Source organism: Chrysochloris asiatica, unplaced genomic scaffold (assembly GCF_000296735.1).
Source record: "Chrysochloris asiatica unplaced genomic scaffold, ChrAsi1.0 scaffold00001, whole genome shotgun sequence".
Taxonomy (NCBI): Eukaryota; Metazoa; Chordata; class Mammalia; order Afrosoricida; family Chrysochloridae; genus Chrysochloris; species Chrysochloris asiatica.
In genome coordinates, this window is record NW_006408519.1 from 41,440,937 (window position 1) to 41,456,339 (window position 15,403).

Below are 15,403 nucleotides of genomic sequence, written 5' to 3' on the forward strand. Positions count from 1 at the left end.
CCAACCTTGATGCCACATCATCCTTCATATAATCCAGTTTCCCAAATTATTTGCTCAGCATACAGAGTGAATAAGTATGGTGAAAGAATACAGCCCTGGTGCACACCATTCCTAATTTATATATATATAAGCTCCCAGGGTGAGGATTGGTTTCTATTTTTGTTGCTATGCTTTGGTGCCTAACATAATTATGGTATGTGTAAAGGATTAAAACAATATCAGTTAAATGGGTGGGTGGATGGATGGAAGGATGGATGGATGGATGGATGGATGGATGGATGGATGGATGGATGAAAGGAGAGAAGGAGGGATGGAGGGACCCACAGATGGAAAGATGGATAGACAGATGGAAGGGTGGTAGGATGGTGGGATTAATGGGTAGTTGGTTCTTGTTCTTTTTTATTGCTAAGTTGTATTCGATGGACCACCAGCCATCTGTCAATTTGTCATACTGTAATGACTTGCATGTTGCTATGATGGTCTTTCAAATTGCAGAAGGGTCACCCATGATGGACAGGTTTCCATGGGTCTTTCAGACTAAGACAGACTAGGAAGTCTGTCCTGGTCATCTCCTTCTGAAAATGAGCCAGTGAACACTCTAAGGATCACAGCAGAACATTGTACGTACAACAGAGTACTTGAAGATGAACTTCGGGTTGGAAGTCTCACCAAATACACAGTGGCCACAGAAACACACTCAAGTTTATCAACATCGTGAAGATGGTAGAGGAGCAGGCATCAGCTCCTTCTGTTGTTTTTGAAGTCACCAAGAGTGGGAGCCAACCCGATGACCACTAACAATAACTACACAACATTCCATGGTCTGAAAGAACCGGTCTGTTTCAACTGTCACCCCTTTGGAGGACATGTTGATTATCTCCAGTTTGGGGATATTAGGACTAGAGTGTGCACATTTTGTCCAGACGGGAGTTTTGAGTCCCTCTCTTTGTTTTCCTCCACCTTTTTCCTTTTGTCCCCCTCTACCTGCTCTTGCTCCTCCCCTTTTCTTTCTTCTCATGCTCTTCCTCCTTTTTTCCTTTACTTCCTCCCCCTCTTCCTTTTTCAATTTTGCTTGGAACTGTTTGATTGTCTTCAAGTGCAGAGGAGGGACATTAACTGTATCTCCCAGGCTAAGACTCATTAGCATTCTCTAAACCTGCAGAGCTCTCTCCTGGTTTATCTCATTCCCATAGTGACTTTACAGGACAAAATGGAACAGCTCCACATGGCCTCCAAGACTGGAGATCCTGATGGAAGCAGACTGCTTCATCTGTCCCCTACAAAGTGACTGGCGGGTTCGAACCACTGATCTTTCTATTTGCAGTCCACGTTTAACTCACTTAACTCACCAGTGTTCCTTCAGTAATAGATACTTGGTGTTAAATGCCTTTGAGTGTGTCCTGACTCATAGCTTCAGGGCTTCCAAGAAGTCGCTGGTTTATAAACTCTCTCCTTGTTGCTCTGAGTACATCTGGACATTGTTTAAGCCATGCATAACCCCATGACCCTCAGATGCAAACCTCCTGTGGGACACCAAGGCCACCACAAGCAATACCTTTAGGGTCAGTGGGAAGATAGCTCCAGGGATCTCTGGGTTATAGGGTTCCTGAAGCAGAGTTAGTTTGCCCTGTGTCACCAGCACTAGAAAAGACCTGATGTGGTCATGGAGGCTGAACAGTTAGTGAACCATCTCCAGACAGCAGGGGCGTGGGCAGAGGTGGCTTTAGGAAAGCTATGACTCCCAAGCATCAAAGAGTGTGATGGACAAGACCACCCATGGCAACATCCAACTTGGGAGAACACAAGTGTCTCTGAAACTCTGTAAAGAGGGCTTTTCTCTCAAGAGCATAGATGTGAGGTTGTTCATCTGAATGCAGACTTGGGACAGGGGGTCTGCTTGTGATGATAATGTGTTAGGTTCTGGGTTCTTCCCCAGCTCTGTCTCCCACCTTGGGCATTCTGTTCTGGTTGAATCAAAGCCCAAGAGCTCAAGTTCTTCTTTTCTTCCTCCAATTCCTTCTCTCCTCCCTCTTTCTTTCCCATCCCCAAACCCATCCATTCAATAGTATAACCAGATGGATCTCCCAGACTTCATGTCCCATTAGCTGGTGACTTTAGGCAAGTTAATGAGTCCCTCTGAGCTTCATTCATCTCCCTGCCAAATAAGGATGATAATAAGAAGACCTACTTCTAAAGGTTGCCCCAAGATTGAACAGCTCATCACATACAAGATTCTTGGACCAGAGACCAGCGTTGACATATGTAACTACTAAATCAATATGAGTTATTATGACTATTTGAGACAAGTGCCAGGGTTATAGAGGTGTGTACCTTAACTCTCATGATACTGATAGTTGAAAACAGGTGAAAAACAAGGACACTATTTAGTGTGGAGGGGGCAGTGATTGAATTTAGACAGAGAGTCTCTTAGAAGAACTCCCAAGATACAGCGGAGAAGGTCAAGCGACAGAAGATTGTGCCTTCAGTGTTAATTCTTGGGGAGCATGGAGGAGGGGTAGCCCAGCTCTTGGGGCCACAGAATGTTGGCTGGGTTGTATGTGTGTCACCTTGTCTGAGATGGTACTTGCAAACCCAGAATCCCTGCCTTGGGTATCATCCAGAAGAGGGATGTGCACAAGGCTTGTTATTGGTGGTTTTTTGAGGCTATAAATGGCAGAGGGATCACTGGAGTGGGCATCACCCATGCGGTAATCCAGGATGTCACACACACACAATGGAACTTATTCCATACCAGACCATACAGAACACTTACGTATTCACTGTCGATTTAAATCACAGAATGCTATGTGCTAGAGCTGTAAATGGCTTGAATGTAGTATTTCTCAGATTATATGCATACTAATAGCAGAATAAAGGCATCCTAGTGGTGCAGTGGGTTATGTATTAGGCTGCTAACTACAAAACCAACAGCTCAAAGCCACCAGCTGATCCACAGGAGAAAGATGACATCTTTCTGCTCCTGTGAACATTTACAGCATCAGAAACCACCAATAGCAAAATAAGGAATCCTGGTGGCACAGTGCGTTAAGTGTTGGTCTGCTAACTACTAACTTCAAGGTCAGTGGTTCAAACCCACAAACAACTCCATGCGAGAATGATGAGGCTGTTCCCATAAAGATTTATGGTCTTAGAAACCCTAGGGAACAGTTCTACTTTACCCTATAAAGTCTCTGTGAGTCAGATTCAGTTCGATAGCAGTGAGTTAACTAGCATGATGTTCTTTTCTAGGGACTGGTCCCTCCTGACAGCGTAGAGTTTTAGTCTTGTGTCGTTATTGTTGTGTGCCATCGAGTCTGTTCCAACTCATAGCGACCCTGTATAGGGGTTCCGAGGATTGACTCGTGAGTTTGAACAACTGACCTTGTGGTTCAAGCTGACCTTTTGATCCAGTGCTTATCCTACAGTGTCACACATTCCTGTAGGTATATGGATACGTGTACTGGTGTGGCACTATAGGGTAAGCAGTCAGAGTGCTCCTTGGGGGCCAGGATGCCCAGACTTTGTCTCTCATACTTTGAACATATTGTCAGGAGGGACCAATCACTGGAGAAAGATATCATGTTTGGTAAGGTGGAGGGTCACAGAAAAAGAGGAAGACCCCCAGTGAGATGGATTGGCCAACTGGCAGCATCGATGGACTCAAGCGTGGCAACAGTAGTGAGGTTGGTCCAGCATTGGGCAACGTTTCATTCTTCTGTGCATAAGGTCGCTATGGGTCAGTACCAACTCAATGGCACCTAACAACAACAACAACAACAAATGAGTCATAACTAACTCAAAGACACTTAACAACAACAAGATGGGCTTGCAAAAAATGAGTTTTTATTATTAACTAGCTACCCAGATAGCTTTATTAAAAATCATAAATTTCTGCTGAAACATGGCACAAACATTTTATAGACAACCATTTGGGTGTCACCCCGCTGTGGCAAAGTTGCGTCGTGTGATCTGCACCCCCAGGTCCCCCTTTGCGATGCCACTGCTTGAGGGGAGGAAGTCGGTGAAACAAACAAATGACAAATATATTGGGAGCAGATCCTGCCCGGCCTGAGCCTGTCTCTGAGATGCTCTGGAATCTTCCATGTGTCTGGGACTGGTCAGTACAGACATACTGTTTGGCTAAGTCATGCCTGGTGTCTGCTCTGCAAATCCCTCCAGCAGCCCTGCTTTGGAATTTATGTATAGCTGCCCAGGGAGGTCCATTAGAGAAACTACTGGAAACTCTGCTCAGGCCAAGAAAGGATCTACCCAAGAGCTTACGTATCTACCGTGTGTCAGACCTGGATGTGGGAAACAGAGGTACCCTCATCTAAATCCTGCTCTCCAGGTGCTTCCAGCCAGAAGACAAGAGGTAGTAATAGTCCTCACAGGTAGGCTGGTGAGGTTGTTGAGCAGTTCCTATGTGCTTTGCTATTGTGAGGTGCCGTCGAATTGGTATCAGCTCATAGCGACCCTATGCCCAACCGTACAACACACTGCCCAGTCCTGCACTGTCCTGTCTGAGCCCATTGCTGCAGCCAATGTGTCAGTTCAACTCATTGAGCGTCTTCCTCTTTCTTGCTGACCTTCTACTTTACCAAGCATGATGTCCTCCTCCAGGGACAGCGTGTCGAGTGATGAAGTTGCACCATCCTTGCTTCTAACATGTTCCATAAACCCTACTGCTGCGCTCACTCTGGAACAGAGTGATGGCTGCCTGGACCAGTCCCATTCTCTCTAGACAAGGAAATCAGAACACAGAGAGGTTGTGTGACTGCTCCAAAGTCACACAGCAGTAATGGCAGGAGTGGAGAGTCCACCTCTGGCCTGTGGTGGCAGCACTGATCCACCTGCTAGACTACAATAGCATCCACTACAATTGAAGGACAAGTCCCCAACTCAGAGAAACTTTTCTGTCCCTCTAAGGGGATTCTGAGCCTGCTGGTAGCAGCAGGTGGGGTTGGTGGAGAGTTAGGCAGAACCTGAAGGAGGTACACCGGGGAAACCGAAGCAGCGGTCAGAAAGTACAGCTGGACTAACAACAGGCTTATGAACCTAGAATAAAACAGTCATGCCCAACTCATGGCAACCCCATGTCTATGGGAGTAGGACTGGCTTCACAGGATTTTCAGTGGCTGGTTTTTCAGAAGATGGTTGCCAGGCCTTTCTTCCAAGTCTCCTCTGGTTAAGAGCAGAGCACATTAGCCACTAGCCATTTCACAGTGCTGGGCCTGTCCCTACTTGGTGTTCACTAAAGGTCATTGAGCTGAACTGACAACTATACTATGGGTGGTCCCTTAATGAAGTCCATGTGCAGTGTGTTTCACCGGATTTGGTTCTTAGAGTCCATGGTAGAGATGGTGGTGACTGGACTGGGGAAGGCTCCCCAAGTTCACTCTCTCCTGTCTTCCCATGCCCATGCATCACATAACAGAGTGTTCCCAGCCCTGCGTCATCTCCATAGTGGGTTGCTGGTTTGGATTGAATTGTGTCTCCCAAATATGAGTCCCCTTGGCTAGGCCTTCGTTCTCACTATTGCATAGTTAGCTCCCTTTGTGACCTGTTGTCATTATCCTATGTGTTATCATTCCTCACCTCTGTGATGATCATGAGGCAGGATTAGAAGTAGTTATGGTAATGAAGAAAGAACCCTGGTAGATAGTAGTTACGGGCTGCGAACCTCAAGGTCAGCAGTTGGAAACTACTAGTCATTCTGTGGGAGAAAGATGGGGCTTTCTGCTTCTGTAAAGATTTACAGCCTCCAAAACCCTGTACGGGGTCGCTATGAGTCAGAAATGACTGCACGGCACACGCCCATCATGGTCATGTAGAAGATATCATCCCCGGGATTATTAGCCTGTATTTTGAATCAGTCTCTTCTGAGATATTGAAGAGCTGAAACAAGTGAGTGGGGGTCCACTACTGTCACCAGGAGTGGACCCAGAACATCCTAGACCCAGGGGAAGATCTCTAAGGAATACTTAGACCACAGATGTAGAAAGGAGCCAAGGACCCCTGCCCCCAGAGCCGGCACCGTGAACTGAGACTTGTAGCCCCCTAAACTGAGAGGGGAGCCATGTTTGTTAAAGCCCTCCACTTGTGATATCTTTTATAGTTGTTGTTACTCTGTTAAGTGTTGTCCAGTCAGTTCCCACTCACAGCGACCCTGTATCGGGTTTCCCAGGAACAGCTAGTGGGCTTGAACTGCCAACCTTGTAGTTCGAAGTCCAGTGCTGATCCTGAAGTACCACACCAGGATTAGATACACATGATGCTGAGTGTCGTCAAGTTGGTTCCGACACATAGCGACCCCGTATAAGGTTTCCAAGGAGTCCTTGGTAAGTTTGAGGTTGAGTGCTTATCCTATAGCATAGCAGCCCTATACAGCAGGGGTGGGCAACGTCCAGCCCACAGGCTGTATAAGGCCCTCAAAATCATTTGATCTTGTCCTGCCAAGACAATTGCAGTTCCAACCATCACATTTGTTGTTGTTGTTGTTAAGTGCCTTCGAGTTGGTTCCAACACCTAGCGACCCACAGGGTTTCTGAGGCGTGGCTGGTGAGCTTGAACCGCCGGCCTTACATTTCAAACCCACCATGTAGTTGAGCATATTAACCCAGAGCACCACACAGGGACTCCGGCCATCACATTGTTGTTGTTGTTGTGAAGTGCCTTCGAGTCGGTTCCGACCCATAGCGACCCTGTACAGGGTTTCTGAGGGTGTAAATCCTTACGGGAGTAGAAAGCCTCATCTTTCTCCTGCAGAGCAGCTGTGGACACGAGTCTCCATCCTTGTGGCTTGCAGTCCAGTGTTTATCTTACAGAGTCTCTGTGCTCCCTCTGTTACAGTTGTTGTTGAGTGCTGTCGAGTCAGTTCTGACTCATAGCGACCCTACATAGGGTTTCCTAGGAGCGGCTGGTGAGTTTGAACCACCACCGCCTATCTTGCGGTCCGTTTACTTACCATACAGCGCCACATCACTGGATAATTAAAATAGTTGCAGATGGGACCTTGTGGTCCTAGGGATTTCACTGGCTGTTTTTGGAAGTAGATTGCCAGACCTTTCCACTGCCAGACAGGTGGTGGCAGTACATGTGGTCCACTGTCTGGGATTTGAACCCAGGACACTGCCATGGAAACAGCATTGCCCCCACACAGCTTTACTCTTTACTGCTGGTGATGATGAGTCTCTGTCTGTATTCATTTGTGAGGTCCTAGATTTCTTGCCTGTAGGCTTAGCACTGGACTGTTCACCTCAAGGTCAGTGGTTCAAACCCACCAGCCGCTCTTCAGAAACTCAATACAGGGTCACTATGCGACAGAATTTACCAGACAGCAATTAACAACAACAGATTCTTTCTTGCTGAGTGGTCTCAAAGCCACTGTCCTTTGCTAGCAGCTGGGAACAGAGGCACCAAGGATGACAAATGGAGACCAGAAGTAGGAGCAGTCGAAAGGAGAAGGAGTTTATGTTCCCTCTGGGATCCCTTTCAAAAGCACCATCTGGGTAACTGTACCTCCACTTTCCTGCAGAGTGCCCTGTCCCTACTTGGTGAGATACCTCTGCAGAAAGACCCTAGCCCCTTCATGGGAAGGCAGCACCCCAGGGTGTAATCACAGTCTGCAACTTTCCCTTTAAGAATTGTCAGAGCCAGGGAGGCTGGCCAAGCTGGGGCTGGAGGTGGGGACAGAGGGGAAGCAAGAAAAAAAAAAGGGAGAGAGCCAGGAAAAGTTTTTTCAGAGGAAAATGCAGGGTTTGTCCTTAACCCTGACGTCAGATCTTGCTTTAAGAAAAGCCCCCAAGGGCTGGAGGAAGAGGCATAGCTGGAGCTCCTGATGGGCCAGGCCAGTGTGGACCCAGCTCCCCCCAGAGGCGGCTGGATCTGCTGGGCTGCTCAGTGGACGCCTCTGCCACAGACTTCCAGGCATGAGGTGGCTCCTGCTCTGGGCGCTGGCTGTAATGAAAGCAGCGGCTGTGGCCAACATCCTGGCTTCGGTGAGTCCTGCCTGCCTGAAGGGGTTCAGAGAGGGGCGGGTCCTCTCCCACCCAGTCCCGCTGAATGACTGTGGAGTGTAGGTGGGATATGAGAGGGTCTGAAGGGGTGGGCAGCAGCATGGGGCCATGGAGAGGTGGCGGGGGACTGAAGGGAACAGGCTGCCCCGAGACAGTGGGTCTCAGCACAGTGGGAAGAGGGGACACCTCCTGGAGCGATGATGTGTCTCAGCAGTTTACACTGAAGCTTTCGATCCGGTGGGGCATTTTGACTGTGTGTTGAAAAAATGTGGGGGGGGGGGGGGGACGGGGGCACCCAACCAGGTCCTCCACATTCTCCTTTCCTACCTGACTCAAAGCGAAAGGGAGAGAAGCTCCCTGGGTCAGGAGTCAGGGGACCTGTGCCCCCATTGGCTGTGTGACCTCGGACTGGTCACTTACCCTCTCTGAGCTTCAGAAGTTGATAACATGAGGATACGTCTCCTGTCCTTTGAGTTTGAAAATTGCATCTATAAGGGACATAATTTCAGGGCAGCTGGAAGTCCCAGAAGGAATGGAGAAGGAAAAGGCAAGAAAAGTTGGAAAGGAAACTACCACCTTTAAACAAAAAATCCATGCTCAACAAACAGAGGCAGGAATGCTTTGTAACCACAACTGCTGCCACCTTGAGTTGGCACAGCACTCCACAGTTTGGAGAATGTGCACACTTGGGTTCTGGTATGAAACCTACTGTCCCCAGGGTGGATACTGAGGAGTCTCACCACCCACCTCTATTCAGGGCAGACCTAGCAAAGGGACTATGTAAGGTCTGTCTCATCAAAAAGCTAGGAGAGTAAGTCATGTGGTAACCCAAAGGGACAGTGTGGTATGGGCAGCAAAGACAGAGCACAGGTGGGCAGGAGGTGGGCAGCAGGAAGAGCTTAGGAATCCAAGACCTTCAGGTCCAGCCAAAGCCTGCTGTCAAAGATGGTACCACACTGAGGTTTTTTGTGATTCATATGCCCATTCATGAATGAGAACACTGAGACTCCAATACTTCAACTCTGATTCACCCAGCTCTGAGGCGGAGAGCAGAGGGTGGTGCCATGCGGGAGCTGGACAACGAGTCCTCCCACAGCGGAGTCACTGAGTGTGGACGGGTGTGTGTCTCAGCACTTAGCGGTTATTCTGTCTGCACACTGATCAGTGTCTGCTCGGAACTGGTACCACACCACCCTCAAGGAAAAAAAGCATGAGTTTCATTTGACAAATGAAAAGGGAGGTGGACAGACTTGGGTCAGATGAGGGACTGGCCCAGGGTCTCCCAGGGCTAGCTTAGATTTTCCAGTACCAAGTCCTGCTCTCTCTCTCTCCCTGAGCTCTCCCAGGTTGAGGGAACCTGAGCATGCTCCCTGGGTAGGGCCGCCAGAGGGAGTCCTGTGAGCCTAGATTTCAGGGCTCTGCTGGTCACTCTGCCTGCTCAGGAGGGCAGGGAGCAGATGGAGAAGAGGTGAGGAGGTTAGAGTTACTGGAGGAGAGGGAGACAACATGGGGAGCAAGAAGTAAGGAGAGGTCCACGGGGTATCTGTGTCCAGCTAGGACAGAGTCCAGAGTTCAGTCGGAGGAACTGCAGCTGAAGAGATTCCAGATGGACCCAGATAGGGGGTGAAAGCAAGACTCCAGGGAGGGGTAAGATGGCCTTCCTCTATACAGCGGGTTCTGAGGTTCCTTTTCTGGGGACCTTCCTGATTCCAGGAGTTTCTGGAACAAAAGCAAGGTACTTGAGTTCTCAGGCATCCCTAAAGCCCCCAGGGAGAGCAGTGAGGCAAATGAGAAGGAACCCCACTCACCTGGAAGCTTTTAGAAACCAGTCCCCAGCTCTCTAGCCCAACACCACACATGGCCAGCCTTCCGGAGCTAATACCAGAAGGGAATGCAAAGCCACTAGAGCTCCTGTGCAGTTTTAATGGGAAAAAATGATTGCAAGAGTTCGTGTGGAAGAAAAGACTTGTGAGAATTGCCAAGAACACTTGGAGGAAGCATAGTTACGAGGCAGGCCTTGCCCTATAGATAGTGAAGCATGATTTGAAAGCTCTGTAATTGAAGGAGGCTGGTACTATGCCAGGGAAAGATAAATTGAGGAGGGGAAAGGAATTGTGCATTCACAAACTTAGCCAAGGATACTCAGGAATTGACTGTTTTAGACTGGTAAAGCTGTATTGCAGATAAGCATTTTTTTTTCCATCTCTTACTTTTCTTCCTTCTACATTTATTGAAGAGGTTGCATTTTGTGAGGGTTACTAAGTACTGTGACAAATGTTATGTATGTCTTTGTGTGCGTGAGATACACACACACACATATATGGTGGGGGTGGTTATGTGCCATGGACTCGGTTCCAACTCATAGCGACCCTGCATAGGGTTTCTAAGGCTATAAATCTTTATGGGAGCAGAAAACCTCATCTTTCTCCCACGGAATCACTGGTAGCTTCAAATTGCTGACCTTGAGGTTAAGCAGCCCAATTCATAATCACTAAACTACCAAAGCATTTTGATATACACATCAAGTATCTACTTCAGTTCATATAATAAACATTGATTAATGTTGATTAAGCATATGCTGGGCTACTAACTGCAAGGTCAGCAGTTCAAATCCACCAAAAGTTCCTGGGGTGAAAAAATGAAGCTTCCTTCTCCCATAAAGATTTAGTCTCAGAAACCTTAGGGAGCAGTTCTACATACAGGGTCACTATGAGTCCGAATTGACTCCATGGCTATGGGTGGTGGAAGCAGTGAACATGCTCAACTGCTATCAAGAGGCTGATGGTTCAAACCCACTCAGACGTACCTCAGAAGAAAAACCTGGCAACCTACTTCTGAAAACTCAGCCACTGCAAACCCTGTGAGCAGACATTTAAAAAGAGAATTGTACAGCTCTGTTCATTGTAGCTCTATTCATGAGAGATAAACAGTGGAAACAACCTTAATTCCCAGCCACAAATGAAATAAAAGGCAGTGAGTGCAGACATATAACGGAAGAATACTCCAGCAGTAAGAGAAATATGGTCTTGATATTAAAATATGGAAGGAGCTCTGGTAGCATAGTGGTTACGAGTTGGGCTGCTAACCTCAGGGTCAGCAGTTGGAAACTACCAGTGGTTCTGCGGAAGAGAGATGAGGCTTTCTGCTCCCATAAAGGTTTACAGCCTCAGAGACTCTATGCGTGGTCACTATGAGTTGGAACCGACTCCAGGCACATCACCACCACCACCACCACCACCACCACCATCACTACAATACAAATGGAGCTTGAAGACCTCATGCTGAGTGACATACGTCAATCACAAAAAGACAAATATCGTATGATCTCACTTACATAAAAAGGCAAATGCATAGAGACCCGAGATTGCCGATGGTGACCAGGGGTGGGAGATTTATTGATTAATGGAGGCTTGAACAGCTGCTCGTTGTGATTACTGTCAATAAGTCGTACACCTGGAGAAAGATGAATTTACAACAACAACCCAAGACTCGCTGCTGAGGCTGCTTCTGTGCAACCAAACATCTCATGGAACTGAGTTCCTTGGTTTGGAAGTTCAGGAACATGCCGATGAATTGGCCTAATAATGCTGTTAGTGCATCCTAGTCAGTTACATAGTCTTAAAAGCTTGCACACGGCCATCCAAGGCACAAGAATTGGTTTCTAGTCCCCGGGAGCAACAGAGGAGGGAGAGTGAGGAACAGGAGGGGGAAATGGTGTGGGTGGCTAATGACCTCCATGAACAACTGCCTCCTTTGCTGAGACCAGAAGAAATGGATGCAGTCCAGCTGTCCATATTGAATCAAAGATTCCACAGCCAAATCCTGATCAAAAAGGGAGAAATGTAGAAGAGAAATTTAAAAGGCTCACAGAATCCAGACTTTCTGGAGCCAGGATGGAGCTATATGAACCCCTGAAACTGTTGCCCTGTTGTTATTAACTGATGTGGAGTCAGTTCCAATGCATAGCAACCCTGTGTAGGGTTTTCAAGAAGTGACTGGTGGGTTTGAGCCGCTGACTTTGTGGGTAGCTCTCCAGTGCTTGTCCTACAGCGCCACACCAAGACTATTGTCCTGAGATGGTCTTTGAACCTTAAACAAAAAATAGCCCTTGAACTTTGTCTGAAAACCAAACAATAGTTTAGCTTAACGAGTAAAAAAGGTCTGCCTTCTTGCAGAATGTGCTCTTTGGTTGTTTAAATGGTTACATATTCCTGAGAGTTTTTGTGTACATCCAAAATTGAATAAACAACACATAAAACAGAGGGACTAGAAGCAAACACTGTTGAATGCTGATGATGCATGGAGGGGATTGTAATCATTGCAATGAAATGAAATACGATAGGATGAGTATAAAACCAATGTTCTCCCATGTAAATGATCACTCAATTCACAATAAAAAAAAATTTTTTTTAAAGTTCTGTCTTGAGCATTATGCTCTTTGAAGAACTAGCTTGCTGTTGTTAAGTGCTGTGGTGTCTGCTCTGACTCATAGCGGCCCTGTATAGGATTTCCTAGGAGCAGTTTGTAGGTTTGAACCGCCAGCCTGTGATTAGCAGTCCAATGCTGATCCGACAGCACCATACCAGGACTTCTAAGAACTCCCTATCTGGGGTCAAACTGAAAGATGAGATGGAACCTTAGGGGGCAGTGAGTGTATCCTCATGAGGGAGGAGCAATTTATCAAAGGAGGGTGGGAACAGCCACACAACTCAACAATGTTACCAAGGTCACTAAATTGTACTAGCAGAAACTGTAGACTTGGTGGAGGTTTTGCTGTGCGTTTTCTTAGCAACAACAAAATAAAATGTAAAGAATATAAAGAAAATCCAATGTGGTGCAGTTCTACTCCGACACATGGGGTCCCGTGAATCAGGGTCCCGTGAATCAGGGTCCCGTGAATCAGGGTCCTGTGAATCAGGGACCGCTCAGCGGCCAATGGTTGTTGGTTGTGATTTCAATAACACTACTAAAGGAACCCTCGTGGCTTAGTAGTTAAGTGCTTGGCTGATGACTGAACGGTCGGCAGTTTGAAGGTTTCTGTAGAAGGTGGGCAGCTGCTTTTGTCAAGATTACAGCTTTAGGAACCTTCTGGAGCAGTTCTACTATCAAGCTACAGTGAGTCCTACTGGGCCACTGTCAGCCAGAATTGACTCCGTAGTGATGGGGATAATAGTACTGTTGTTGTTGTTGTTAAGTGCCGTTGAGTCGATTCCATCCCATAGTGAACCTGTATAGGGTTTCCAAGAAGCAGCTGGTGAGCTTGAACCACTGACCTTGCAGTTCAAATGGCTTTGCAATCTGGCACATTAACCCACAGCACCACACCAGGACTCCCAGATGTAAATTTGAAAACGGAGCATCAGAGAAGTTAAGCGATTTGCCCGAGGTCACATAGCTAGTAATTAGTGGGGCCAAGGTTTGACTTTAGGTCCAACTCTTTGCTACACAGCCTGCTGTCTCTCTGGTTCACTACTTTTACAGAAATGAGACCCACACAGTCCCACCCCACAGAGCTTGTAGACCTTGGAGGTAATTGGCATGCATCCATGGGTCTGAATGAAGATAGAGGGTGACACTATTCAGGATGGAGGTCCTGGGTGTGGGCTCTGCCATTGGCAAGTCCTTAACCACACCAGACTCACGGTTTTTGTTAGTTAGTCAGGGTTAATGACTTTCGCCGAGCTCCCTGCTCCTGAGGGGTGAGTACGTTAAGTGTTTGAGGGGGAACACTAAGAAGTGTGAGCGTGGAGAGACAAACACTAGGCAGACGTTAGGTCTGTGGTGGTCTGTGTTTGGGGCCACACAGAAAAGTCCTACCACTCTTGCTCCCACAGAAGTTAATGTGTTCGTGTGTGTGTATCTGTCTATGATGTGGTGTGTGTGGTTGTGGTGTCTGAGTGTGTGTGTCTCTGTGGGGTGTGTGTATGTGACAATGTGTGTGTCCGAGTGTGTGAGTTCCCATCGTACGTGGGAGATATAAGGCATGTGTGTGGCTTCCGAGGGTGTAAGACTTCATGGTGTGGGTAGGTGTGTGGTAGTATAGGATGCAAACACATTCTCTGCTCCCAGAACTTACAGACTTGGTGCCATAATTTTACGCGAATTTATTTACGAGGAGCTCTGGTATCTTAGTGGTTGCAGAAGCATATAAAAGAAAAATTAGCATAACACGCTTACAAAAACACCTTGCAGGGAGAGGGTGTGGTTGGCAAAAATGTGGTGTGTGCATGTTATTTGCATGACAGTATTTTATATGGTAAAAGACCCCTTTAAGAATGAGGAAGAGCATAAACAGTATTCCTTATTTTATCTCCTAGTTGTAGTTTGGACCCCATTGACCATTCGAAGTGGAGCTGAGGCCCCCTGTGCAGAACCTCTGGCGTTTGCTAGAACCTTCTGCCCCCACAGCTGTCAGGGAGCAGCAGATGACAGTGTTTGGGGGAGACCATGGGGCCAGGCCCCTGGCAGAGCAGACCCATCTCCTGAAGGAACAGAACCTGACCCGTGGGTAGGTCAGCACCCCAGGCTCTGCTCAATCTCCCTTCCCCGGTCTAAGACTAGACCCCTGCCCTGTGCCAGCAGAGTGACCAAAGGCCTTTGCCCTCAAGCGAACAGAAGCGTTGGGGTTACTCCCAGGAGACTCACCATCCCTCTGGGCAGCAGGGAGGGGCAGCCACACACCTCATGAGCCTCAGTGTGAGAGCAGGTGGTCCAGGATGGGACCTCAGAAGGACTGGAAAGGAAAACAAGTACAACCCTGCGAGAAAACAAACATCTGAGGGTGGGGCTTCTCATCCGCTCAGCAACTTCTAGTGAGCACCTTTCCATCCAGCAAGAGGACAATAATCACCAGGCGAACACTGACCACCGTGTTCCGGCACAGTGTCTGAAAACCCATTGCCGGTCACAACTCAGAGCGACCTGATAGGTCCAAGTAAAACTGCCTCGTCGGGTTTTTTTACGGAAGCAGACTGCCACATCTTTCTCCCACAGAGCAGCTGGTGGGTTTGAACTGCTGACCATCCGATAAGTATGCTCAGCATGGTCTAAATTGCACTGTCCGATCGCTAGCCAACAGCCACATGCGATGACAGCTTGCAATGCAGCTAGCCTCACGAAGTAACTGTGCTGAAGTGTGAAATGCATATAAGAAAGTAACATTTTCATCAGTAATTCCTTTATACTGACTCCTTGAAGAACTAATATTTTGAACACAGTAGATTGCTGTTGTTGGGTAATGCCAAGTTGATTCGGATGCCTAGCAATGCCATGTGACAAAGTAGAACAGCTGCTATGATTGTCTAGACTGTTACCTTTATGGGAACAGATTGTCCGGTCATTCTCCTGTAGAACCATCGGGTAGCTTCGAACACCCAACCTTTCCATTA

The 15,403-nt window shown here is 47.6% G+C and overlaps 1 protein-coding gene across 1 annotated transcript in view; it reads left to right on the forward strand.

The window, feature by feature from the left end:
* Window positions 1–7,928: 7,928 nt before the first annotated feature.
* Window positions 7,929–15,403, forward strand: part of WISP1 (WNT1 inducible signaling pathway protein 1) — a 34,372-nt gene continuing 26,897 nt past the window's right edge. The window contains exon 1 of the mRNA XM_006830845.1: window positions 7,929–7,997. Within this exon, the coding sequence (XP_006830908.1) occupies window positions 7,929–7,997 (69 nt within the window). The remainder of the gene's footprint in view (window positions 7,998–15,403) is intronic.